The following is a 27,218-nucleotide window of genomic DNA, read 5'->3' on the forward strand; positions in this document are numbered from 1 at the left end:
CGTAGCTCCGATTGTTATGCTACCCCATGAGGAAAACGTGGAAAAAAATTTTTAATTGTCGAAACTGTTATAGCATTCTGTCGCACGGAACATTACCTTACGTCAGGAACGCTATAGCGTTCCATTGTCCAGAGTGAGTTAAACATTGCGCATGGTTGGACAATATACTCCAGACCAACAAGAGCAGCATCATTCTGCCATCTTGGTTCCTGTTTAATGCCCATGTTGGTTTATGTTTTCTGTTGTTTTACCTGTGCTTTTCCTTCACTGGAATATTTACCAGTTCACAGATTCTTCAAATTCAAGCTCATTTGATTACTGCTGCTGCTGTTATTTATTTGTGCATTGCAAAGCTTGCCTGCAGATATTGAAAAAAAAAAAAAAAGACATATCCTCATACCCTTACAATCAAACATATCATGCCATATTGAGTGTTGATATTGGTCACTGAGAAAGAAGTAAGGTGTGGTAGTTACTGTCATTGGCTGTGTACTGTTAATGCTACCAGTTGTTAGATTTTACATTGTCATACATTTTAAAAGGAGGGGACATTTTGGTAGTGACAAGCTGGATATTTACGGGGTTGCTCTCGAGCACAAGTTTGCCTGTTGTTGAAAAGAATAATGTTTGAGCAGTGAGTGATGTGGGTGGAATGTGTGAGTGTGTTTGTACATGATACATGGAGTATTTGTGTGTGTGTGTGTGTGTGTTTTCACTTAGGTGATATTTGACATGTAATATGTGTATGTATGTGTCTGTGTATTTGTGTTTCTCTGCATGCTTACTTGTGTATGTGCTTGTGAGTGTGTGTGTTTGCACATGTGTGTGTTTATGTGTGTGTGTGTGTGTGTGCGCATGTAACATTGAACCAACAACAATTTTATGCATGTATGTAGGTGTGTGTGTGCATGCGTGTGTGTATGTGCGTGTGTGTGCATGTGTGTGTGTGTGTGTGTGTGTGTGTGTGTGTGTGTGTGTGCGTGCATATATGTGTGTGTATGCATGTGTGTGTGTATGTGAGTGCATGTGTGTGCACATGTGTTCATGCGTGTGTGTGCTTATGACATTGAAGAAATAATTGTGTGTTTGTGTGTGTGTGCGTGTTGTGTGTGTGTGTGTGTGTGTGTGCGTGGTGTGTGTGTGGTGTGTGTGCAGAGCCGTGTCCGTCCCAAGTGTTCCAGAGCTTGCTGGCCAAGACTCTGCTGGACAACGAGTCGCTGTCCACCCGCTTCCTGGACACGCTGATGAACCAGCTCAACTGGTCCTTCTCGGAGTTTGTCGGCATGATGCAGGAGGTAGGCCACCTGGGTACCTGCGTTGTCCGTTTCACTCTGTGCCCTGGAAACTCACAGCCTGTTTCAGTTTCCACTTTCTGTTTCTGAAGGAGGCGTCACTGCCATCGGACAAATCCACATGTGCTACACCACGTCTGCTGGGCAGATGCCTGATCAGCAGCATAGCCCAACGCGCTTAGTCAGGCCTTGAGCGCGTGCGTATATATTTTTGTACCAATCAGAGTGGGTTTCTCGTACAGAATTTTGCCAGAGGGCAACACTCTTGTTGCCGTGGGTTCTTTGTCAGTGCGCCAAGTGCATGCTGCACATGGGTTTATCATCTCATCCGGATGACTTGACGCTCAGTTTGATTTTTCCAGTCAAACTTGGGAGAAAGGACGAGAGCGGGATTCAAACCCACATCCTCACCGTCTGTATTGGCAGAAGAGCGTCTTAACCATTCTGCCACCTTCCTCCTCGGTCACAGCCAGGGTCTCTGTGAATGGTTTGACACCTAACTGACACAGCTGGAGCAATCTGATGAACAGTTGTTTTTTGCGGTGCCTACAACAGATTTGAAGGAGTTGAAGAAGTGAAAAGTGAGAAGGGGAGGTCGGGATGTAGTTAACATTGCCACTCAGGTGTTTTGAAACTGTGCACTGAAAAGTGATATTGGGAACTTTGAATGTTATGGCCACTGGGGTTGTTACACAGACGCTACATGGCGGTTTCTTTGAAGACCTTGTTTTGTGATGTCCCGTTGTCGGCGCTGATGGACTTCTTGAAGGGAGTGAACGTTTTTAATTAGATTTGAAGGTTTTAAACTATGGAAGGTTTTTTAAAACTTTGAGTGGAAAGCTGAAAGTGGTTTATTGTTTGTTTTTTCACCCTTGTAGTAGGTATTAACGTGGCGATAGCCTTGAGGTGGCCTTAGTGGTCTGCGAGGCTCTAAGCGCCATAATTTCATTTCATTTCATTTCACTGGGGTTATTTTGATACTGTGTAGTGGGAAGTGAGAAGGGGAAATGTGAATGTCAACAGGTTGGTTGATATTTACAGTGATTGCAGAATAATGTACAGATGATGATTTTGGGGTACTGATGGTTGGTTGTTGATTTGCTGTTGATTAAAAGCGACAGTGGAACAGAAACACATGTGGGTGAACACATCGTAGCAGAAAGTGTGTGTGTGTGTACACAGTGTAGCAGAAAAATGTGTGTGTGAACAGTGTAGCAGAAAAATGTGTGTGTGTACACAGTGTAGCAGAAAAATGTGTGTGTACGCAGTGTAGCAGAAAACTGTGTGTGTACACAGTGTAGCAGAAAAATGTGTGTGTGTACACAGTGTAGCAGAAAAATGTGTGTGTACGCAGTGTAGCAGAAAACTGTGTGTGTACACAGTGTAGCAGAAAAACTGTGTGTGTACACAGTGTAGCAGAAAACTGTGTGTGTACACAGTGTAGCAGAAAAATGTGTGTGTACACAGTGTAGCAGAAAAACTGTGTGTGTACACAGTGTAGCGTAGCAGAAAAATGTGTGTATGAACAGTGTAGCAGAAAAATGTGTGTGTGTACAGTGTAGCAGAAAAATGTGTGTGTGTACACAGTGTAGCAGAAAAATGTGTGTGTGAACACAGTGTAGCAGAAAAATGTGTGTGTGTACACAGTGTAGCAGAAAAACTGTGTGTGTACCTAATGCAGATCCAGCAGATGACCCAGAGGTCGGACTCCCTGGAGGGGCGACAGGTGAAGATCTGCGCAGCGTGTTTCGAGATCTCCGTCTGCCTGCTGCGGGTGCTGGAGATGGTGGCCACAGTGGCCCCTCAGCTCTTCACCGATTGGTCACGCCCCTCCGCTGAGCTCTTCCTGAAGCGTATCATGCAGGTGGGATTGTGGGACTGTGTGGTTATAATTACAAGGATTGTGTTTACTGTCTGCAGGTTGCCATCAAGTATTAGGATTATTTTTTCACAATGCAGTTTTGCTTGTGGGTCTGTTTGGTTAACAGTGCAGTGATTGTGTTCCTGTATGCAGGTGGGCTTCTGGGATTGTTTGGTTAAAATTACAATGATTGTGTTGCTATATGGAGGTTTGCTTGTGGGACTGTTTGGTTGAAAGCACAAGGATTATGTTTCTGTCTGCTGGGCTAATGGGACTGTTTGGTTAAAAGTGCAAGGATTATGTCGCTGTCTGCTGGGCTAATGGGACTGTTTAGTTAAAAGTGCAAGGATTATGTCGCTGTCTGCTGGGCTAATGGGACTGTTTGGTTATAAAAGTGCAAGGATTATGTTGCTGTCTGCTGGGCTAATGGGACTGTTTGGTTAAAAGTGCAAGGATTATGTTGCTGTCTGCTGGGCTAATGGGACTGTTTGGTTAAAAGTGCAAGGATTATGTCGCTGTCTGCTGGGCTAATGGGACTGTTTGGTTAAAAGTGCAAGGATTATGTCGCTGTCTGCTGGGCTAATGGGACTGTTTGGTTAAAAGTGCAAGGATTATGTCGCTGTCTGCTGGGCTAAGGGGACTGTTCGGTTAAAAGTGCAAGGATTATGTTGCTGTCTGCAGATTGACCTTTAAGTATAAGGATTATTTTGCTGTATGCAGATTTGCTTGTGGGACTGCTTGGTTGTCTGCGTAGCCATGTGTCGTAGAGTGCGTGCACAGCCAGTTTTGACTAGATCACGCCCCTTAGAGAGGCCACTGTGGCGCTGTCTTCGGTGATCTCCTGTTCTGGTAACGGTTTACAGTTGGCCGGGTTTTCTCTTGGGAGTTTTCCTTCTCTTGGAAGGACTGCCTGCTGAGGCTATCGAACTCCATCTGCCTGGGTTTGAAATCAGAGTTGTCCTTCTCCTAGACTGTGTGGGTCCATGGCACCTTATTCCATCATTTGGTGCAGCCCCCAAAGGGAGGGCTCCCCCATCCGCCACCTGGGGGACGTGCCTCTACGCCGTATAGTCCCAGCACGAGGGACTGCTTGGTTAACAGTACAAGGGTTATGTTTGGGATTTTTTGGTCTGAAGGACCGTGGTTTCATTGCTGTCAGCAGGTCGGCTTGTGGGGTTCTTTGGGTTTAAAGCACAAGGATTATGTTGCTGTTCTGTGGGATTTTTTAAATTTATTTGTGTATTTGTTTCACCTCTTTTCTTTCTGTTCATTGAACACACGGGCACTTTCAACCGGCTAGAATGTGGTGCCTCTTCCCCTATTGACTTGAATCATCAGTATCCAAAGCAAAAAGTCGTTTGGGGGTGGGTGGGTGGGTGAGGGTTTTTTGTCAGGTGGAAGTAGTGATGCACAAGAACTAAGTGTGGATGTAAATGATGAACAGGAAAGATTCGGGGGTGGGGGTGGGGGGGAGGGGATATTGTACATCAGCCAGACTGATGGGCCTGGTATTGGAACAGAGGATGTGGATATTTGGGGGTGCGGGTGTGGGGGGAGTACAGTCTGGATAAGCCCAGGAAGAAAACAAAAATCCACTCTGATGGTGAAACAAATACACTTGAATGCAGGAAAAAAAAAGAAAAAAAGAAAAGGGTGGTGGTGTTTTGTCGTGATGCACTCTCCTTGGGGAGAACAGCCCAAGTTTCACACAGAGAAATCTGGCGTAACAGAAAGTTATGCAATCTAATACAGTACAGTACAATACAATACAGTATAATACAATACAGTACAGTACAATGAATTACAGCATAATACAATACAGTACAATACGATACATAACAAAACAATACAATACAGTACAATGTAATGCAATGTAATGCAGTGCAGTGCAGTAGAATACAATGCAGTACAATACAGTGCAGTGCAATGCAATGCAGTACAATGCAATATGAACGAAGTGCAGGCAGATCATTACAAAATCAGGTAAACAGGAAAAAAGTTGTAAGGACTTCTTTGGGGATCTTCATTGTCTGTCTGTTTTAGCCATAACTAAATGCAATGCACAGGAGTGATCAGTCATGTTTAATGGAAACCAAGAATGAATGTGTGTGTGTGTGTGTGTGTGTGTGTGTGTGTGTGTGAGTGAGTGAGTGAGTGAGTGACACAGAATCCTGATGTGACACATATCCTACACATCTATGAACACACGTTTTTCAGCTGCTGAGTCATATTGTGATGAGAGAGAGAGAGAGAGAGAGAGTGTGTGTGTGTGTGTGTGTGTGTGTGAGATACAGAATCCTGTTTAATCACACATTGTGGGTCACAGTAAGTATGCTAGAAGAAACGTAATTTTGGAAAGAAAATTTCCTATGCGACACAAATCCCACACGTCCATGAACACCTTTTTCAGCTGCTGAGCCAGATAGTGATGAGGGTGACGGTGGCGGACGGAGCTTTCGAGGCCCTGGTCTCCGCCCCCATTCCTGGTGGGTGGCATGTGTGTGTGTGTGTGCGTGTGTTTTGATTACATAGTTTTATTATCAGTTTGTTGGCTTGGTGTATGTTTGTCTGTGTGTGTGTGTGTGTGTGTGTGCTATCACATTGATTTCAGTATCATTTTATTGGCATTATGTATGGTGTGTGTATGTGTGTGTGTGTATGTGTGCGCACATCCGAATCAGAATCCCTTTATTATCTCGTAGAGAAATTAAGTGTGGTAGAAGTCTGTGATACATACAAATTATAAGCAAAACGGTAAAATTTGGCATACAACATATGTATAACATAATAACACTCAACTCAGTCATAGCAAAGCAAGTCCGATAACTTTCCATTATTTAAAACACACGCATACCCGTGCGCACGCACATGCGCTTGATGTATACCCTTCCTCTTCCCGGTCTACAGTTTATCTGGTTTTCTGTTTCCGTTTGTTTATAAGCTTCGTCTTTCATTCGTTTGAATTAGAGCTGTGCATGTGTGCGAATGACTGGCGTGTAAGCGCTCTGATTTGTCTATGCACAAGATTCAGTGCTGTATGAATTGTCATTAGTAGTATTGTGTCATGAGTCATCATGTGCTTGCTTCAGCCTGGTCTGCTATGGACTGGGATGATTTCTGCTTTCATGAGAAGAGCAGCAAAGGGTTGAAGTGAATTTTTTTTTTCTTTCTCCTGATGATATATATGGTTATCTGTGAAATTTTGGTTGGATTGAATCATGCTGTCACTTGGATGATGCTGCAGTCACCCAGTTTTTTTTTTTTTTTTCTTTCTGTTTTTGACAACTGTTGGCAGCAGTCATTTAGTGATGGGCTGAAGGGAAGAAAAGTGGGGGGAAGGGGGGGGGGGGGGGATTATGAGTGTGAATGACAGAAATGTTGTAATGGACTGGTGAAAAATTGCAAGAAGAGTGAGAGAGAGTGAGTGAGTATGTATTTGTGTGTGTGTGTGTGTGTGTGTGTGTGTGTGTGTGAGAGAGAGAGAGAGAGAGAGACAGACAGACAGAGAGAGAGAACCCTAACTGAATAACACAGGAAAAGAATGATGGGCACCTAAAGGCAGCTGTCAGTCAGCTTTACCGAGGCAGGGAGGCAGCCTGTTGTGCAAAGGAAAGTGCTTACAGCTTGTTATCTGAGGATAGGCACTACTATATAAGTAAAAAAAAAAATTTTTGATTTAAAAAGGAAGAAAAAACCCCCAACAAACCAACATAAATAAAAATGACAGCAATATCGTGTGACTGTGTAGGCCTTAAAATATTTTTAATAATGTAAAAAGGAGGGGAAAAAAACCCACACCAACATAAATAAAAATGACAGCAATGTGGTGTGACTGTGCAGGCCTTAATTTTTTTTTTTTTTTTTTAATGTAAAAAGGAGGAAAAAAAACACGCACCAACATCAATAAAAAATAATAGCAATGTGGTGTGACTGTGCAGTCCTTAAAAAAAAAAAGTTTTTTAATGTGAAAAGGAGGAAAAAAAAACCCACAACAACATAACTAAAAATGACAGCAATGTGGTGTGACTGTGCAGGCCTTAAATTTTTTTTTAATGTAAAAAGGAGGAAAAAAACCACACCAACATCAATAAAAAAATAATAGCAATGTGGTGTGACTGTGCAGGCCTTAAAAAAATTTTTTTATGTAAAAAGGAGGGAAAAAACCACACCAACATCAATTAAAAAAAAAAAAAAAAAAGCAATGTGGTGTGGTTGTGCAGGCCTTAAAATTTTTTTTTTAAATGTAAAAAGGAGAAAAAAACCCAAAAAAACACACCAATATAAATAAAAATGACAGCAGTGTGGTGTGACTGTGCACACCTTAAAAATATTTTTTTAAATGTAAAAAGAAGGAAAAAAAACACACCAACATCAATTAAAAAAAAAAAAGCAATGTGGTGTGACTGCAGGCCTTAAAGATATTTTTTTTAATGTAAAAAGGAGGAAAAAACCACACCAATATAAATAAAAATGACATCAGTGTGGTGTGACTGTGCAGGCCTTAAAGATATTTTTTTAAATGTAAAAAGAAGGAAAAAAAACACCAACATCAATAAAAAAAAAAAAAAAAAAAAAAAGCAATGTGGTGTGACTGTGCCGGCCTTAAAGATATTTTTTTTAATGTAAAAAGGAGGAAAAAACCACACCAATATAAATAAAAATGACAGCAATGTGGTGTGACTGTACAGGCCTTAAAGATATATTTTTTTTAATGTAAAAAGGAGGGAAAAAACCACACAAACATCAATAAAATACAAAAAATAATAGCAATGTGGTGTGACTGTGCACACCTTAAAAATATTTTTTTTAATGTAAAAAGGAGGAAAAAAAACACACACCAACATCAATTAAAAAAAAAAAAGCAATGTGGTGTGACTGCAGGCCTTAAAAATATTTTTTTAAATGTAAAAAGGAGGGAAAAAAACACACCAACATCAATTAAAAAAAAAAAAAAAAAGCGATGTGGTGTGACTGTGCAGGCCTTAAAAGTATATTTTTTTAATGTAAAAAGGAGGAAAAAAACCCCACACCAACATCAATAAAAAAAAATAATAGCAATGTGGTGTGACTATGCAGGCCTTAAAGATTATTTTTTAAATGTAAAAAGGAGGAAAAAAACCACACCAATATAAATAAAAATGACATCAGTGTGGTGTGACTGTGCAGGCCTTAAAGATTATTTTTTAAATGTAAAAAGGAGGAAGAAAAACAACACACCAGCATCAGTTAAAAAAAATGACAGCAATGTGGTGTGACTGTGCAGGCCTTGACAGCGTGACCTACTTCCCTGTACTGACGGTGACTGTGGGCATTCTGGCTCAGCTCATTGTTCGCTGCGGGGGGAGCAGGTTGGTTGGTTTGAATTTGTGTCCTTGTGGTTTCAATTGTAGTGGTGCTGATTATCTTGTTTGTGGTGATAGTTTGCAAAGTGTGCTAACGCCCGTTGTGTGAAACAGAAATGCAGCTCATCATAGGCATAGTCAGGTCAGGTGAAATGCTGCTGTGTGTTTCATTTTCACACTAATTTGTTTGTATCATGTATGTATTTATGGATTTTTTTTTTTTTTTTTTTTTTTTGGTTACTTTCTCTTTTCTTTGTTTTATTTAATTTAAAAAAAAATTTTTTTTTTTTTACTTGGCATGACTTTTTTTTTTTTTTGGAAAGCAGAGGCTGATTATTTGATGTACTATGTTCTGTTTAATAATTACGATGTAATAATTAATTGCAATGTTTTTAAAAGCGAATATGTGAAATGCTTTTATTTGAGAACATATGTTTATTACTTTTGTTTGATCAAGTTATCCGCGTGTGTGGGGTGGGGTGGGGTGTGTGGGGGGTGGTGCGGTGCGGGTATGTGCTGATTATCTGGTTGTGGTTTTCGGCAGTTCATCTTTATTCTTATCTGTCTATTATAATCAATGTGCAGTATAGTAGGCTATGTTTATAATTATATTCAAATAATGTTTCTTAATTCTTTCTGTTTTTACATTAAGAATACTAGTTATTACCTGCAGTGTGTGGATGTATGTATGAAACGATGTATGTGATATTTTTTACATTTGTATCTTCGTAATATTTGTTGGGGCTGTTGTTGGCTTTTACAGTTATGGTCCCCATGTTGTTTACTTGTCTATGTTGTGATAATGCACCTGACCAAATTTCTCCAGTTGGAGATAATAAATTTATTCTTATCTTATCTTATCTTATCTTATGGAATTTTGACTTGATGGTGATGATTGACTTATGGGTTCTTGAACAGTCATGACCCAAGGAGGGTCAAAACTGCAGCAGTTAGCTGGATAGTGTAAGCAAAGAAACTGTTGACTAAGAGTGAGCACCTTGGGCATTGAAAGCAAAGGTGGTATGTGAAATTTGATATTAAAAGAAACGGGTGTGGGGGTGGTGGTAATGAGAAACAGAATAAGGAAGTAATGGCTGGAGATAACATGAGAGAAAGACATCATCCTGCTTTGTGGAGGGGGGTGGGGATTCCAACTCTTGATTGAAAGAAACGGAGGTCTGCGATGGAAAATAAAGTTCTGGGAACAGAAAGGCTTTCCACCCAGTGATGGTTGTGTTGTAAATGGTGACTGACTTAAAGACTTGGCATGCTTCCGTGTGTAGTACACATGGGGGCGGTCAGAGCATTCCATTCTCTTCACTCCTCGGCTGTTTTTTATTCTATTTTATTTATTAAGACTTCTTGCTATAGTGCATATTCTTGAAGCTCTATGCGCTTTCGCTGCATTTGCTGGTTTCACCCCATCATCTGTCCGTGAGTTTGAGGTCTCCCTCCACTGTCCACTCTCTTTGCTGCCAGTTCATCTTGGGCTGTCCCTTGTTTTCTGGTGTGCAGTTCAGGGCTTTGTGTGCAGTTTTTTGTTGTTAGCTTGTTTGTTTGTGTGTTTGCTGCCCCATTCATTGGCACCGTTTCAGTGGCGTCACTCTCATGCCGCTCATTCCGAGTCATCCATACTCGGCCTCTTCCGGTTTTGTCTGTCGCGGTCTCAGTGCCAGCAGTCCACAGAGAACCATCGTTGTTAGGTCGCCAGGAGGCCACACACCAGAGGAGACCTTGCACTGCTGTGGATTCACTTCAGTGGTGTTCTGTATTTGTGTGCGTTTCTTGTCACGGAGAGCTTCAGTACGTCTTCCAGCCAGTGGAGGTGTTGTTTGCAAATGATGGTTGACATGAGAGGCCGAGGGTATCTCTCTGACACTTCTCCATCTGAGATGAAATCATGCCATTTGATGCCAAGGATCTTGTGTAGTTATCTGTTGTCAAAGTATCACATTTTTTTTTCTCCTCTGTGGTCTTCATTTGCCAAGATAAACACAGCTGTAGAGGAGCATGGATAGAATGTTTGAATTAAAGAATGTGATGGTGAGGGAAATATGACTGATGTAGATGATGATGTGTTGTACTGTTGAGGGAAACATGATGGCTGGTGTAGATGATGATGTGTTGTACTGTTGAGGGAAACATGATGACTGGTGTAGATAATATATTGTACTGTTGAGGGAAACATGATGACTGGTGTAGATGATGATGTGTTGTACTGTTGAGGGAAACATGATGACTGGTGTAGATGATGATGTGTTGTACTGTTGAGGGAAACGTGATGACTGGTGTAGATGATGATGTGTTGTACTGTTGAGGGAAACATGATGACTGGTGTAGATGATATATTGTACTGTTGAGGGAAACATGATGACTGATGTAGATGATGATGTGTTGTACAGTTGAGGGAAACGTGATGACTGATGTAGATGATGATGTGTTGTACTGTTGAGGGAAACATGATGACTGATGTAGATGATGATGTGTTGTACAGTTGAGGGAAACATGATGACTGATGTAGATGATGATGTGTTGTACTGTTGAGGGAAACATGATGACTGGTGTAGATGATGATGTATTGTACTGTTGAGGGAAACATGATGACTGATGTAGATGATGATGTGTTGTACTGTTGAGGGAAACATGATGACTGATGTAGATGATGATGCGTTGTACTGTTGAGGGAAACATGATGACTGGTGTAGATGATGATGTGTTGTACTGTTGAGGGAAACATGATGACTGGTGTAGATGATATATTGTACTGTTGAGGGAAACATGATGACTGGTGTAGATGATGATGTGTTGTACTGTTGAGGGAAACATGATGACTGGTGTAGATGATGATGTGTTGTACTGTTTAGGGAAACGTGATGACTGGTGTAGATGATGATGTGTTGTACAGTTGAGGGAAACATGATGACTGGTGTAGATGATGATATATTGTACTGTTGAGGGAAACATGATGACTGGTGTAGATGATGATGTGTTGTACTGTTGAGGGAAACATGATGACTGGTGTAGATGATATATTGTACTGTTGAGGGAAACATGATGACGTGTAGATGATGATGTGTTGTACTGTTGAGGGAAACATGATGACGTGTAGATGATGATGTGTTGTACTGTTGAGGGAAACATGATGACTGGTGTAGATGATGATGTGTTGTACTGTTGAGGGAAACATGATGACTGGTGTAGATGATATATTGTACTGTTGAGGGAAACATGATGACTGGTGTAGATGATGATGTGTTGTACTGTTGAGGGAAACATGATGACTGGTGTAGATGATGATGTGTTGTACTGTTGAGGGAAACATGATGACTGGTGTAGATGATGATGTGTTGTACTGTTGAGGGAAACATGATGACTGGTGTAGATGATGATGTGTTGTACTGTTGAGGGAAACATGATGACTGGTGTAGATGATGATGCGTTGTACTGTTGAGGGAAATATGAATGCTGTGGCTGACGGTGCGTGTGGTGCGTGCAGCCAGGAGAAGGCGGTGCGGGCACTGCTGACGGACACGGGGTTCCAGCCCTCCGCCCTGGACTTTGTGCTGGGCCGGGGTCACGCCGACCCCGACAAGAAGAGAGAGAAGGTCTTCTCCTTCACAACCTGTGAGTGCTGGCTGCTGACTTGGCTTTTGGTTTTGTTTCGTTCATCTTTTTTGTATCAGGTATACCACACAAACATACCAGCTTACTGGCTTTTAGTCCTTCGACTGATGATCATACATTTATTGATTGATTTCTTTTATTTATTTATTTTCTTGTCATGTTTGTTTCAGTTGTGTTTAACACAGTTGAAAAAGAGGGATGATAATGATAATGAAGTTGTTTCACAGTTGTGTTTAAGACAGTTGAAAAAGAAAGACGATAATAATGAAAATAATGAAGTGCTCTTCTGTAGGGCTGTTCCCTCACAGAGAGGCTCACGGTGCTTCGCAAAATAAATATAACAGGGGGGGGGGGGGGGGGGGGGGGGGCGCAGTAGCAGAGTGGTTAGAGCGTCGTGACTTTGATTCAGGTCTGAGCATCCTGTGGTTTGATCCCAGTGTTGGCGTTTGTTGGATGGTGTGCGATATGTGGTGGACTTTTGACTTTAGATGTGTAATGGATTCTCAGAGGGGTGTGGTGGACAGAGTGACTGTCAGCTGTGTAAGAATAAGAAGAATAAAAATAACTTTATTATCTCCAACTGGAGAAATTTGGTCAGGTGCATTATCACAAGTAAACAGCATGGGGACCATAACTGTAAAAGTCAACAACAGCTTTTATGAATATTACGAAGACACAAATGTAAAAAATATCACATACACCGTTTCATACATACATCCACACACTGCAGGTAATAACTGGCATTCTTAATGTAATAACAGGAAGAATTAAGAAACATTATTTTGAATATAATTATAAGCATAGCCTACTATATTGCACATTGATTATAATAGACAGATAAGAATAAAGATAAATTGCGGAAAACCACCGAGTTCATATCAAACACAGATGGACAGGCACATTTTGCATCTGTCATGTCCGTCCATGGCACTCAAATTGTTCATGTTAAAAATTTGGATAAAAATGGCAACGACAGAACAGAAAAATGGCACAGCTCTGTGACTTCCAGGTCTGTTGTTCTTTGTGCGCTTGTTGTGTTGAGAATCTTGATGTCGTCAAAATGCCGTATTTTGCTCCCAGGTCGAAACATTATCGAACGAATACCTCAGCTGTTGAGAAACCATATAGAAATGAATAAAAGGGGTGACAGAACCAGACGGAAAGGGGGTTTGGTGGTGGGTAATTGATGTGATGTGATGTGATGTGGTGACAGATGATAGGTGAGTGGGGAGGTGACAGGTGTGTGATGTGATGTGATGTGATGTGGTGACAGATGATAGGTGAGTGGGGAGGTGACAGGTGTGTGATGTGATGTGATGTGATGTGGTGACAGATGATAGGTGAGTGGGGAGGTGACAGGTGTGTGATGTGATGTGATGTGATGTGATGACAGATGATGAGGTAAGTGACATGATCTGATGACAGATGATGAGGTGAGTGATGTGATGACAGATGATGAGGTGAGTGACGTGATGACAGATGATGAGGTAACATGATGTGATGACAGATGATGAGATGAGTGACATGATGTGGTGACAGATGATGAAATGAGTGACATGATGTGATGACAGATGATGAAATGAGTGATGTGATGACAGATGATGAGATGAGTGACATGATGTGGTGACAGATGAGGTGAGTGATGTGATGACAGATGATGAAATGAGTGACATGTAATGAAATGAGTGACATGATGTGATGACAGATGAGGTGAGTGATGTGATGATGACAGATGATGAGATGAGTGACATGATGTGATGACAGATGATGAGGTGAGTGATATGATGATGACAGATGATGAGGTGAGTGACATGATGTGGTGACAGATGAGGTGAGTGATGTGATGACGACAGATGATGAGGTGATGTGATGACGACAGATGATGAGGTGAGTGATGTGATGACAGATGAGGTGAGTGATGTGATGATGACAGATGATGAGGTGAGTGATGTGATGACGACAGATGGTGAGTGACATGATGTGACGACAGATGATGAGCTGAGTGATGTGATGATGACAGATGATGATGACAGATGATGAGGTGAGTGATGTGATGATGACAGATGATGAGGTGAGTGGGGAGGAGCGACAGGACGTGGAGGCCCTCATTGCCCACCTGCAGCACCAACACACCATGCTGGGGAACCAGACACAGGTCAGGGCCACTGTCTCACCTGTCTGTCTGTCTGTCGGTCTGTCTGTCGGTTGGTCTGCTTCTGATGCTGTTGCCTGTGTTTGTTTTCATGTCCCCAGTTCTTGTCTGGCTTTCAGATTCCCATTCTCAGAACAAAAATGGTTTTTTTTTGTTTTTTTGTTTTTTGTTTTTTAAAGAGCACTCACCCCCTGTCTTCAAATGTGATTTGTATAGATGTATATCGATGCAAGTTGTTCTGTTGATATGCACATGTATGTGTCGAAAATTCTACTGTATCTGTGTTTGTACATGATTTTCGATTTATGTTTGTGCGTGCGTGTGTGAGAACAGGAGGCAGACGATGAAGACATGTGCACAATCTGTTACGCCAACCCGCAGACGGCCATTTTTGTTCCCTGTCAGCACAAGTCGTGCAGGTAAGCCGTGAAGTGTGCTGTTTCTTATTCTTCCTTGTTTGTGGGCTGTGACTCCCTCGTTCACTCACATCCACGAGTGGGCTTTTTACGTCACGCATGACCGTTTTTACCCCATCATGTAGGCAGCCATAATCCTTCTTCTTCTTCTTCTTCGTTCGTGGGCTGCAACTCCCACGTTCACTCGTACGCACACGAGTGGGCTTTTATGTGTATGACCGTTTTTACCCCGCCATGTAGGCAGCCATACTCCGTTTTCGGGGGTGTGCATGCTGGGTATGTTCTTGTTTCCATAACCCACCGAACGCTGACATGGATTACAGGATCTTTAACGTGCGTATTTGATCTTCTACTTGCATATACACACGAAGGGGGTTCAGGCACTAGCACGTCTGCACATATGTTGACCTGGGAGATCGTAAAAATCTCCACCCTTCACCCACCAGGCGCCGTCACCGTGATTCGAACCCGGGACCCTCAGATTGACAGTCCAACACTTTAACCACTCGGCTATTGCGCCCGTTTAGCCATAATCCATTTTCAGGGGGATGCATGCTGGGTGTGGTCTTGTTTCCTTAATCCACCGAAAGCTGACGATGGATTGCAGTACTCTTGAATGTGCGTGTTCAGGCACTAGCAGATCTGCACAGCTGTCTGCACATCTGTTGACGTGGGAGAAGGGAAAAAGTTAACCCTTAACTCACCATGTGCCGCCCTCGTATTGACAGTCCAAGGCTTTAACCACTTGCCTGTTGCATCTGTCAAGTGTGGTGCTGAGCGTGACCATGGGATATCTGCCCGTTGGCATAATAGATATGGACTGTCCACTGCAGACACAATTACTGTAAACTACCTCATAAATGCTCAGTGTCTAGTAAATGCCTCGCCCCCATTTCTGCCTCTTCCTTGTCTTTAGTTTCTACAGTTTTAGAGTTATGCATGCGTGTGAATGACAGGTGCGAAAGCGCTTTGATTTGTCTCTGCATAAGATTCAGCGCTATATAAATACCATTATTATTATTATTATTATTATTTCCAGTCCAAAACTGTGTAGGGTAAAATACCTTGTCAACACCCACCCAGCACTTTGAAAAAAACAGAAGCTAGTACTGTGTGGTGAAACTAAGTGAGGACCCACAGCAATGAAAGGGTTATCCCAGGCAAAAATTCTGTAGAAAAATCCATTCAAGATGGCTGCCGGAAAAAGAGAAAGCTAGTCAGGGCTGCAGAGGGGAGGTAACCTACTTCTGGGAGGTTATCGGCCGTAGCTACTTTCGTTTTCTCCGCATAGGTGGATAGTAGTTTGCACAGGACAGGAATCGGACTCCCTGCCGGAGTCTGCACTAGTGGGTCACGGTAAGTATGTTAGATAAACATAATTTTAGGGGGGGGTGGGAGAGAATGCCTGGCCACAGTGCAGCACCACCCTTTCTTTTCCCCTGTCTATTCTGCCTGCAAGTGTCTCCCCAATAATGAACTCCACCCATGTTTCAACGAAAACGCTGATTGACATGGTGAAACACAACGGTGCCTCATAGCCTGTGTCAGTGTCTTATTGTCATGGTGACCACTGTGTGTCGGTGCCGCAGGACCTGCATCACCCAGCAGCTGCTGAGCAAGCGGGAGTGCTTCTTCTGCAAGGCAGCCGTCACCGCCGTGCAGGACGGCAAGGGCAGGCCACTCCTCCGCGAGTACTTTGCCAGCGGCAGTCCTCGCAAGTAGTGGCTTCACGTCCTCACACCCTGTGTCTCATCCTTGACGTCGCTCACTGCCAGTTCTGGTTGTTTTGTGTTGTCTCTCCCTGGATTTTGTTTTCTTGTTGTTGTTGTTGTTGTTCAGTTGTTATGTTTTGTACGTTGTCTGGCCGGAAATTGGATTTTAGGGCCATTGGAATAGTTTTGTTGTGTGAAGTGGTTTTTAAACAGATGATTTTTGATAGGTGCTTTTTGCTCTTTTGTTTATATTATAGGAAATGCAGATTTTTGTTTGATTTATTTACTTACTTCATTTTAAACTTTTTAATTGGTTGATTTTTGTATGTTTAGATGCACGATTGAATGGAATGAGAGTCTAGCTGAACAGCTTTAATCCGTGCCCCAGTCTAAATTATTCAGATTTTGGTTGCGCTTTGGCGTTCCTGTTTTTTCTTGGGTGCTGCCACTAATCAGGGTATTTCAGTGTGCGTTTTCACTTCTGATTGGTCGTACCAGTCTGTCTGTTTTTACCTGATACACTTGATTCTCCTCACTGTCTCTTAGCATGACTGCATCTGGGTTGAGTTCCCAGTGCTGGTTTTCTTTGACCTCGATTGGCTTTTTTTAAACAGTATTGTTTGGTTTGGGTTCGATTTCTCAACTTGTCAGTTTCATTTCTTGTGGAATCTTTTCTTTGCCTGACCAGTCTTTTTTTCATATATTTTTTTTTATCCTTCTTGGGTTACGGTCTGTTCACACACAGCAAGGTGATTGTTGGTCTGTCTCCCTTGTTCCCACACAACTTGTTTCTCAGATGTGATTCCTGTGAAGTTTGGATTTTTTTCCTTCTTTGTTATGCATCTTGAACCCTGGTTAGGAGGAAGAAATAACGTTGAATGTTTTTTGTTTGTTGTTTGTGTTAAGGTATTGGTGGTTTTCTGTCCAGCTGAACTAGATAGGGTCTGCTTCTTGTGTTACACCCTGGCTTTTGTACTTAATTATTGGTTGATTTGGAGAGTGTGTGTATGTCATATTTCGTGAGTGTGTGCATGTGTGCATAAGGTGTATGTATGTGTGTGTGTGTATGTATTTTGTTTGTGAGGTGTATATATTTGTGTATGTGTGTTTTGTGTGTGCATGCTTGCATATTTGTGTGTGTGTGTGTGCTGAGAGAGGGCATTGGATGACCAGAAGGATAGCTTGTGATTTGAGTTTGGTATGTTGTTATGAAGAGGTCACGTTTGTTGAGGTGTAAATACCACTGCAGTCAGCTTTTCTATGTATGTGAGTGTATATAAAAATGTGTTTATAGGTGTGTATGTGGGTGTGGGTGTGCATGTTTGTGTCTTTGTGTGTGTGCGTGCGTATATATGTATGTGTGTGAGCATGTGTGTGTGTGTGTGTATATGTATGTGTGTGTGTACATAAGTGCATGTGAATGTGTGTGTGTGAAAGAAGAGAGTGACAGCTGGAATAAAAGACTGTGATTCTAGCACAGTACTGTGTCCACTAACTGTGCTGTAAGGCATCTCACAACGTGAATCAGTTTCAGTGGAACTTTCTTTCATTTTTTTGGCGTTGATTTGACAGGAAGTGGACATTAACAACCTGTTTGGGAAAAGCCTTTGAGGTCACACTGTTCAGCTTGGGTCGTGTAATTTGTGTATGGTCTCCAGCCTCAGTTCAGCCCCATCTGTTCAGTGGGGTAGTCACCCACATGGATTGGTTTGATCCCACACGATGCCTGTATCATTGGGAGTCATGTCGTGTCAGTGATTCGGTCCTGTCTACAGCATAGTCAGAGCTATATATATATATTTTTTTTCTTTTTTCACATTTATTGTTGTTATGATACGTGTGTGTGTGTGTGTAGTCAGTCCCCTAGTCTGAGAGTGGCAGGGGGTTGTTGAAATCGTGCACTTGTTCCCGTGTGCTTCGTGATCACCGCATTGTGTAGCATTGTTTGCTGTGTGCACCGATGCTGCAGTCTGTTGCAGTGTTATCTGCTACACCTGTTTCCTGCAGCTGGGATGGCAAGGCAGTGAGATGTGTACTCAGCTATCTTGCACAACTTATAGTATTAAAGATAGACTTACATGTGGGGGAAAACAAGTTTGTCGATTATTATTATAATGGAAATGATAAATAGATTATTAGTGATTGGGATACAGTGTCTGTCAGATTTCAGATGTAAAAGTAATTATATGTTCTGCCACATGAGTCGAGTCGATGTCAATTTTGTCATGAACTTACACATGTGAACACAGCTACTTGTGTGATTAACAATGGATTAAAGTCAAAAGAGTGGTAAATGGCACATTTAAATGAATGGTTATCTTCATCTTGAAATGTTCATTCAAGGCAAGACTATCGTGTTCAAACAGAGAATAAATTAACTATTTTTAAGGGTAAAGAGAGCAAAGGAAGTGATCCTGTGTCTAGGTAGACAATGTGAATGTTCCTGTCACATTTCGCATCATTTTCTGTCGTCAGAGTTTAAGCTGTGATACGACTGTGTGTTATGTTGCGTTTTTTTGTTGTGAATGAATGTACCGAGGTATGTCAGTTCTTTGCGTTGTTATTGCACCTGTTTTCTTTAGACATTTGTGTCACCCTCCCCACACCAGCATAAACAAGACGCTACACTGAGATTAATGTGACATCGTTTTCATCCTCTCTATGCTTATTACCCATTAGTTGGGTGTCTGTCCAGCAGTGATTTTGCTGTGAAGAAATGATGTATTAATCATGTCTTGAGTGAAGCTTTCTCCTGCTTTTTATTTTTCATTAGGCTTTGGGGGTGTGTGGGGTGTAATATCAAGACACTGTGTGACTGTGATTATTATTATATTATGCATATGTGATTTTTTTTTCATGCAAAAAAAAAGTGCCTTTATTTATTTTTTTTTTCATTTTTTTTCATGGAGGCTTGTTGGGAACCATAACATCAGTTTTTGTTTGTCTGCATTGTAAACATGATCGATGGTGCTGAGGTGTGAGAGACTATACAATGGTTAGCTGTGCAAAGTGGTTTTGTTGTGTGATGTGATACCAGGCTCTGTGAACTGATGTTAATTCAGCAGGGCAGTTTGATTCTGATGTTAACGTTTGACCTTAACGATTTTATGTGTGTGTGTGTGTTAGTGTGTGTGTGTGTGCAGCACACAAACATATACTGTGAACATAAGACTTTTGTTGGACTGATTTTTGTGTGTGTAGTCATTGTACTGCATTTGTTATTCATACTTGCAGGGTACCACACCGGTTTTCCTCAAACCAACTTGGGGTAGAATTAAGAATTGTGTGGGACTTTTAGGGAGGGGGGGGTGTGTGTGTGTAGATTTTTGTTTTGTTTTGTGGGCAACACACCATGATGTGTATTCAGAAAGAGTGTTTGACTTACTTTGTAAGGGAATCTTTTCATGAGAAGGTTGTAGAAGTTCAGGATTAGGTACTTAATTTGTAGGCAATTTCTTTCATGTGAAGGTTTCAGGTGTCAGGTTTAGGTAGACACTGGCTCTGAAGGTGAGAGGTGCCGTGTCCATGCCCTCATTTCGAGGGACACCTGCTCTGCCTTATTCAGGGCACCTTGTCCAAAGCAGGAGTAGGGTGATCTTTCTGAACGTGATAGAATGTGGGTCAAAGTTAGAATGCCAATTGTAAAATGGTTCAAAACTGACATGCGAGTCTGTTCAATCTGATGCAGTTTGTATGATTAATTGTTACATGTAGAATGCTGTGATGGTTGAAAGCGTCATTTGAACAAATGTTATAGTTCATGTGAAATGTGTGTTGGTTGATTTTTTTTTTTCCAACAAAAATCCTGTACTGGACATAAAAATATTTCTTGAAGACTTATTATGGACATGCAGGTTCTTTTTGTTTTCTTTGTGTTCTTTTAACCCTGTGAGCCCTGAGTTCCTGAGCAATTTTAACCCTTCTGCCTGAGCTCCTGAGCCAAAATTTGCAAATAATTGGTATTAAACTCTTTGAGTCCTGACCACCGCTTTACCGGAGGCAGAGAAAAATGACATAATGCCCGGCCACTGGTTGAGCGTAAACACTTGAAGCATGCAGAGTCGCAACCTGGCCCTCTGAAATCGGGGAGAAAACAACTGTACACAACTCAGCAAGTAATTGATATGCTTGATGATTTATCGGAAGTAGAGTATGACAATGATTACTCTGATAGTGAGGTGGAATTCGAATCGGATGATTTTGCTACAGATAGTGATGTTGAAAATGAATCTGAGCATGCAGAATCAGTTGATCAAAGGAGGCGTGTCAGGTTGAGACTCTGCACGCTTCATGGTAGAAATCGATTTTTATCCAAAGCACATGCACAAAACACAGTGAGGGGGCGCGGCAATGTTGGTACTGTGTTCTCTGGCGTTGGAATATTACAGTTTTTCTGATTGGCTCTTCAGTGTAAGTCAACCAATAGCAAAACACGACACAAGTGTTTACGCACCGCTCAACCGGTGGCCAGGCATTACGCCACCCCTCCCCACCACCGGTAAAGCGGTGGTCAGGGCTCAAAGGGTTAATGTTATGGATTCGTGTGTGTGGTTGTTTTTTTTCACAGTGGGTTATTTGTATCTGATCATGAAGACTGAATGCAGCTTCCAGGTTTCACAGATCAGTGAGTTTGTTGTTTTTTTTCTCTAGGGAGGGATTTGGGAAAGGAATGAAATCAATTTTTTCCCTGTATGCATTTTGCAACAGTGCAGTTATGCAGAATCTCATTGGCCAAGAGTGAAACTAATCTTGATTTCTCATTGGCTGACTATACCACTTTCTCATTGGCCAAGAGTGACATGAGATTTGATTTTTCATTGGTTGACTGTTCTGTTTTCTCATTGGCTGGTTTTCAGTGAGTTGTGCTCAGGTTTTCAGAAAATTTCAAGTATATAAGGAAGAGGACCAGGAGGGGTGGAGGTTGGGGTTTGTGCAAACTTCCTAAACAAACATTTCTGACTTTGAGTTTCTTTTCAGATAGCGAATGTTTTTACATTTTTTTTTTTGACATTGTATGATGTCTCATCAAGCCACAAAACCCCAGTCTCCACCATTCCTGATGCAATTCCTTATATACTTAAAATCGTCTCCAAACCCGAGTACTGTTCACCGCAATTTCCACCAATGAGAAAACAGAACAGCCAGCCAATAGTCAGTCTTGGCCAGAGAGATACCTGCAAAAACCACCAATGAGGAATCATTTCATTACATGACAAGTTCATCAATTTCATCAGCAGCGCAATGTTACAAAAGGCAATGTCAACAAAATCCAAAAATCATGGCCTTTTTTCCCCTCTCGATTTTTACACGAAGGAACAAATATTTTATGAATTACACATGATCCACAAAGAATCTACAAATCATTCAATCTTTATTTTCATCAATAAATCATTATTATTATTTTTTTTTTACAATGGTTGGTGGGACAAGTCAACAAGAAAACGTAAAACGCAGCTGTTTTGACACAGTATTACCATCATGCAAACTGCAACCAGTTATTGATCCCATGTGAATACAGACACCCTGGTCCTTGCTCAGAACTCTTTCCACCATCAATAGCAACTTTTGATTATGTACTGGCAGCCACAAAACAAAGTGCACTCCAGAGTACCCCATATACTGCCTGGTTATCCATGATGGGGGAAAAAAAAAAAGAACGAGAGGCAAGGCCTTCAAGACTCACTTGTGATACACTTAAAAAAAAAAATCAAAAAAAAATCCAAGCTTTTTATGTATTGAGTATAATTTGAAAATGTAATGTTTAAGATGAGAAAGATCAGTTTAATGCAAATTAACTCCCCTAGCATTAATTACAGAGTAATTTCCCTTTTTTTACTATCTGCACCAAAACGTTTGCAAAATAAATAAAACTTCCATGCTTAGCAAAAGTAGTTCCTGTTTGAACAAAAATTGATAATAATGACTGCTCTTGTTGTTGGGTCAGAATATCAGATCAAAGTGCCAAGTTTAGAGAATACAAAAAATATAAATATAACAGTAAATGCGGTTTGCATAATTTTTTTTGTGCCCATCCCAGAGATGCAATATTGTTTTAAATAAGACGACTGGAAAGAACTGAATTTTTCCTATTTTTATGCCTAATCTGGTGTCAACTGACAAAGTATTTGCAGAGAAAATGTCAATGTTAAAGTTTACCACGGACACACAGACACACACACAGACAACCGAACACCGGGTTAAAACATAGACTCACTTTGTTTACACAAGTGAGTCAAAAAAGAAAGGACAGATTGGTCTGGGTTACTGGGAACACTGTTCGCCTCAACATGGAAGGGGCACACTATGGAATTAATACTCGCCAACCGTGCTACCGGGCTGAACTTGCTGCACATCAGTGAGACGACCATGCAGCCTTTTTGGTAGTCGTTTCCCCTGTATATGGCCTTTAGACTGGTGTTCCCCTGCTCTTGATAAAATGGCAAAACATGGCGTATTTCCACATGCATACAAAATTTTGCGACAATTCTTGCCGGCTGTACAAAACCGTCTGGTTTTATACACACTGCTCAGTCTTCTTCAGCATGAGCACTGATTTGTTCAAAAATGACAAATGAATGGGTTGATGAGTACGCACTTAACATTAACAAAAATGAAGTCTACCAACTGGCTGCAAAATTCAACCTATGGTTCGTCCTTAAGTACTGAATAATTCTTATCCATGCACTGGATGCAGCTCCCCAGTTTCTTGAGTATCTTCCAGTAGGCTTGCCGAGCAGCCCAGTTTAGACCATATTCAGGTCCATTAAGTTTTTCTGTGGGGATGTAACCCGAGTATGTTAGTGAACCAATGGCACCACTAAGTAACTGACCTGGGACAATGAAAACAAATATCTCCATCCCTTGATACTGTGATCCAACCATCTATGCAAAAAATTAATATATTAAAAAAACAAAACAAAAAAAAACAGCTAAGCAAACAAAAACACTATAAAAGCCTTGATACTTTGATTGAACCAGCTACGAAAAAAAAAAAATCAAAGAAAAAAATAAACGCAAAACAACCACTGAAAATTAAGAGCCGGCTATGCAAAAAACAACAACAAAATAACCCTTTGATACTATGATAGAACCTGCTATACTTGCATGTGTAAACAAACCAGGGAGACAACCCACCACACAGTGATCCTTTGAGTAAACAAGTTTCCCAGGTGATCTCCTGTGCTGTTTCCTACACACTATGATCACATCCTGTTCTCAACCCTCCCTCCCCCCCAACCCCCCACCCATTCATGTAAACAATGGATCCTACCAAGTCAGCCAGCTTGGTCAGCTACTTGAAATGAATCAACTGAAAATAAATCAGTCAAAGGAATCGTTAAAATAAATAACTGAAACTGAAACTAACTAAAAACGAATCACTAACTGAAAATGATCAGTTCAAGGAATCAGTAACTAAGAATGAATCATTGAAAGAAATAACAGAAAACAAATAACTGCAAACAAATCAATAAATGAATATGAATCAATAACCTAACATGAATCAACAACTGAAAATGAAAAAAAAAAAAAAAAAAAAAAAAAAATCGACAACAGAATGTATGACTGAAAATGAATCCACAAATAAACATAAATAATTACTGAAATGAACAGTCATAAACAAAGAAAATAAGTCAGAAAACAAAGTGGCTGCCTGGGGCTGAAAGGAAACACTGATCGACACAATGATGTGAGAAGATAAAAAACAAAACACAAAAAAAAAACCCTCACCACTTGCTTCCAAACCTGTCTTTTTGGCATCCACCAATGCACAATATCTTCTTCTCTTCTACGACATGCACTCGGTCCTCATATGCACATTTCTCTCTCTCTCACTTTGGCGCACACAACACACACAACACTCGCACTGCTTTACATATTTGCACACAAACCCTACTGCCATTTTCTACAGAGATTATGTACAGATGGCAATGTCTTTGCACGGTATTTACAGGCAGGGCCGGGAAGAGGAAATCAGTCGGCAGGAACTTGCTTGGGGACAAAACTCGTCACTTCCTGGAAAACCCGACCTGAAACACAAAGAGGGACGAGATCTAAGAAATGCACTCCCCTCAATTATGTTAAACAGCTGTCGAAGATAATATGACAACCCCCCACCCCCGTCCCCCCAAAAAAAAGTGAAAGAAAAGGAACTGAACATGTGATAAGGTTCATGTTATCATTTCAGATGATGACCTTGATGATTCGCAGTAAAAGTACTCCGACACTGCTACAAGAATAGCATGGAAAAAATAAAATGAAATAAACGTTATGTCAAACAGCTGCCTAAGATTTTTTTTTCTTTTTTTCCAATTCTGTAAAGCAGATGATGTCAAATAATTCCTGCTATGCCTACATGTTATGTCAAATAGCTAAAGATGACATCAAAACAATACCTGTTGCCTCAGAAAATAAGTCACAGTGAGCGTTCTTCAAGACTTATTACAGAATCGAGATCACTTCTCACAATACCTTGAATGACAGCAGTTCTCAACAAGAACTGATTCCAATCGTCAATTCTAGCCTTCATAACCAGTGCATCCAATATGCCAAGTTTCCGCATTCTCTATATACATGTAGTTTCTTCACTCTCCATATATGTGGGTTCATCAACTGTACGTTCACCGACTGATTTTAGACATGAGGAAAGGGGGGGTGGGGGATGTGGGGGGTGGGGGGGGGGAATATATTTTCTGTTAAAAAGGGGGAGGGTGAAAGGCGTGAATAGGAAGGTGGGGGTAGTGATATAATGGAACGGATGTGGCAACTGTGGCCTGTGCGTATACCATTCTTCTTCTTCTGCGTTCACTCGTATGCACACGAGTTGGCTTTTACGTGTATGACTGTTTTTACCCCGCCATGTAGGCAGCCATACTCCGTTTTTGGGGGTGTGCATGCTGGGTATGTTCTTGTTTCCATAACCCACCGAACGCTGACATGGATTACAGGATCTGTAATGTGTGTATTTGATCTTCTGCTTGCATATACACACGAAGGGGGTTCAGGCACTAGCAGGTCTGCACATATGTTGACCTGGGAGATCGTAAAAATCTCCACCCTTTACCCACCAGGCGCCATCACCGTGATTCGAACCCGGGACCCTCAGATTGACAGTCCAACGCTTTAACCACTCGGCTATTGCGCCCGTCGTGCGTATACCATGTATACGGATGCATGTGTGTGTGTGTGTGCATGTGTCTGCACATGCATGTTTGCACCCAGTGCACGCCCATGCTTCCCCCCAACTCACTCCTCCAGCCCTGCACGCCCAGGGACAGCCCCTCAAAGGAGTGGTCGAAGGGCTCTGCGGTGGGCTCGTCATCAGGGTCATGGTAGTCGGCCAGGTAGGGGTGACAGATGGCCGCCTCCACGTCGATGCGCTGGGCAGGGTCAAGGTCAAGCATCTTCTCCAGCAGGTCGATGGCTGCAGCATGGGACATGCCAGGCAATGAATGATAGGGTGCAAACAAATTATATATATATATATATATATATCTACATATTAAATATGTATATGTAATTTTTAGAAACTGGTGAATTTTCAAAAGGTTAGGGGGTTGGTTGGGGGGAGAGGGGATTAAAGTGCAGTGAAGAAGGCTGTCTACAGCAGGTACAATGAGAAGCTCCTCAGGCAATGTTATACACAATGAAATAAAGCTCTGTAGACAACAGTAGGCACAATGAGATAAGCTCCTTAGACAACAGTAGGCACAATAGATCCCTGGACAACACAGGCACAATAAGCTCCTTACACAAAAATAGGCACAATGAGATAAGCTCTTCAAGCAAGAGGATGCACAATGACATAAACCAAGTGTACTGCTTTTAGATTCATTGTAAAACCATGGTGCTGAACACTTCCAAAGCCCTTTCAATGGCCACAGAGCTGATGGTACGCCTCTTCAGTCTTCTGTATTCCATCTTGTTAACAGCACTTTTGTTCACTTTCTGACATTCTCAACAGACAGGCTGTATGTGTGAATGCATGCACATTCACGTAGACACATTCTTTCGTCTTTTGCTTCCAGGCCACTCAACACTCAACTTACACCACAGACTGACTTAAACTCACAGTTGGATCAACAGCAAAGTGAGAGTGAATGCAGGGTTTCTCCATTACAATGGAAAGTCATTTACAGCTTAGTCTTTTGAGAAGAACTGTGACTCTCAAACTAGGAGGCAAGATAGCACTGGCTCTTCGTGCTGCAGCCTTGGGGGCTAGTTGGCCTTTGGGGTAACCATCCCAACACTGACTGTCCAAAAAAACCCTCTTGGCCGAGAGAGTGGGGATGTAACTTGGGCAATGCACTCTCCACTATAATCAAAGTCAAGCCCAGATAGTCGGAACAGCAGTTGCCTCCTCTGCTGTTCTGACGGTCGTAGTCAGATACGACTGACTAACAATACAGACATAATGAGCAAACATGAGTGCCTGTGCTGGATCACTATGCAAGAAACAGACACTCACCTAAAGGATTTGCTCCCTGGAAGAACTTCTTGAAGTCTTTCCTTGGAATGCGAGGAAGCTGCCGAATGTAGTTCTGAGCCTGAAAGAAGTTTTGTGACAGGTCAGACTTTGCTGTTTGACTTACATCTGGCATGCTTTTTGCAAACACAACACACATATACATTTTTTTTTCACTGAGTGACAGGCCAAACATTGCTGTTTGACTTACATTTGGCATGCTTTTTGCAAACACGACACACATATACATTTTTTTTCACTTAAGTGACAGGTCACACTTTGCTGTTTGACTTACACCTGGCATGCTTTTTGCAAAAACGACACACATATACATTTTTTTTCCACTGACAGATCTGC

At 41.6% G+C, this 27,218-nt stretch overlaps 2 protein-coding genes across 3 annotated transcripts in view; one reads left to right on the forward strand and one right to left on the reverse strand.

The window, feature by feature from the left end:
- LOC143299456 (E3 ubiquitin-protein ligase RNF123-like) overlaps positions 1 to 19,691 on the forward strand; it is a 61,132-nt gene extending 41,441 nt beyond the window's left edge. For both annotated transcript variants that reach the window (XM_076612668.1, XM_076612669.1), the window contains exons 29-36: positions 1,156 to 1,295; positions 2,974 to 3,156; positions 5,564 to 5,639; positions 8,417 to 8,501; positions 11,992 to 12,119; positions 14,183 to 14,274; positions 14,605 to 14,690; positions 16,277 to 19,691. In XM_076612668.1, the coding sequence (XP_076468783.1) occupies positions 1,156 to 1,295; positions 2,974 to 3,156; positions 5,564 to 5,639; positions 8,417 to 8,501; positions 11,992 to 12,119; positions 14,183 to 14,274; positions 14,605 to 14,690; positions 16,277 to 16,409 (923 nt within the window). In that variant the 3' untranslated portion in view covers positions 16,410 to 19,691. The remainder of the gene's footprint in view (positions 1 to 1,155; positions 1,296 to 2,973; positions 3,157 to 5,563; positions 5,640 to 8,416; positions 8,502 to 11,991; positions 12,120 to 14,182; positions 14,275 to 14,604; positions 14,691 to 16,276) is intronic.
- Positions 19,692 to 21,753: 2,062 nt separating this feature from the next.
- Positions 21,754 to 27,218, reverse strand: part of LOC143299395 (mitogen-activated protein kinase 14B-like) — a 48,527-nt gene continuing 43,062 nt past the window's right edge. The window contains exons 10-12 of the mRNA XM_076612572.1: positions 26,865 to 26,943; positions 25,647 to 25,820; positions 21,754 to 24,426 (exon numbers count right to left, since the gene is read on the reverse strand). Coding sequence (XP_076468687.1) covers positions 24,371 to 24,426; positions 25,647 to 25,820; positions 26,865 to 26,943 — 309 coding nt within the window. The 3' untranslated portion in view covers positions 21,754 to 24,370. The remainder of the gene's footprint in view (positions 24,427 to 25,646; positions 25,821 to 26,864; positions 26,944 to 27,218) is intronic.

This window comes from Babylonia areolata, chromosome 25, assembly GCF_041734735.1.
Source record: "Babylonia areolata isolate BAREFJ2019XMU chromosome 25, ASM4173473v1, whole genome shotgun sequence".
NCBI classification, from domain to species: domain Eukaryota; kingdom Metazoa; phylum Mollusca; class Gastropoda; order Neogastropoda; family Buccinidae; genus Babylonia; species Babylonia areolata.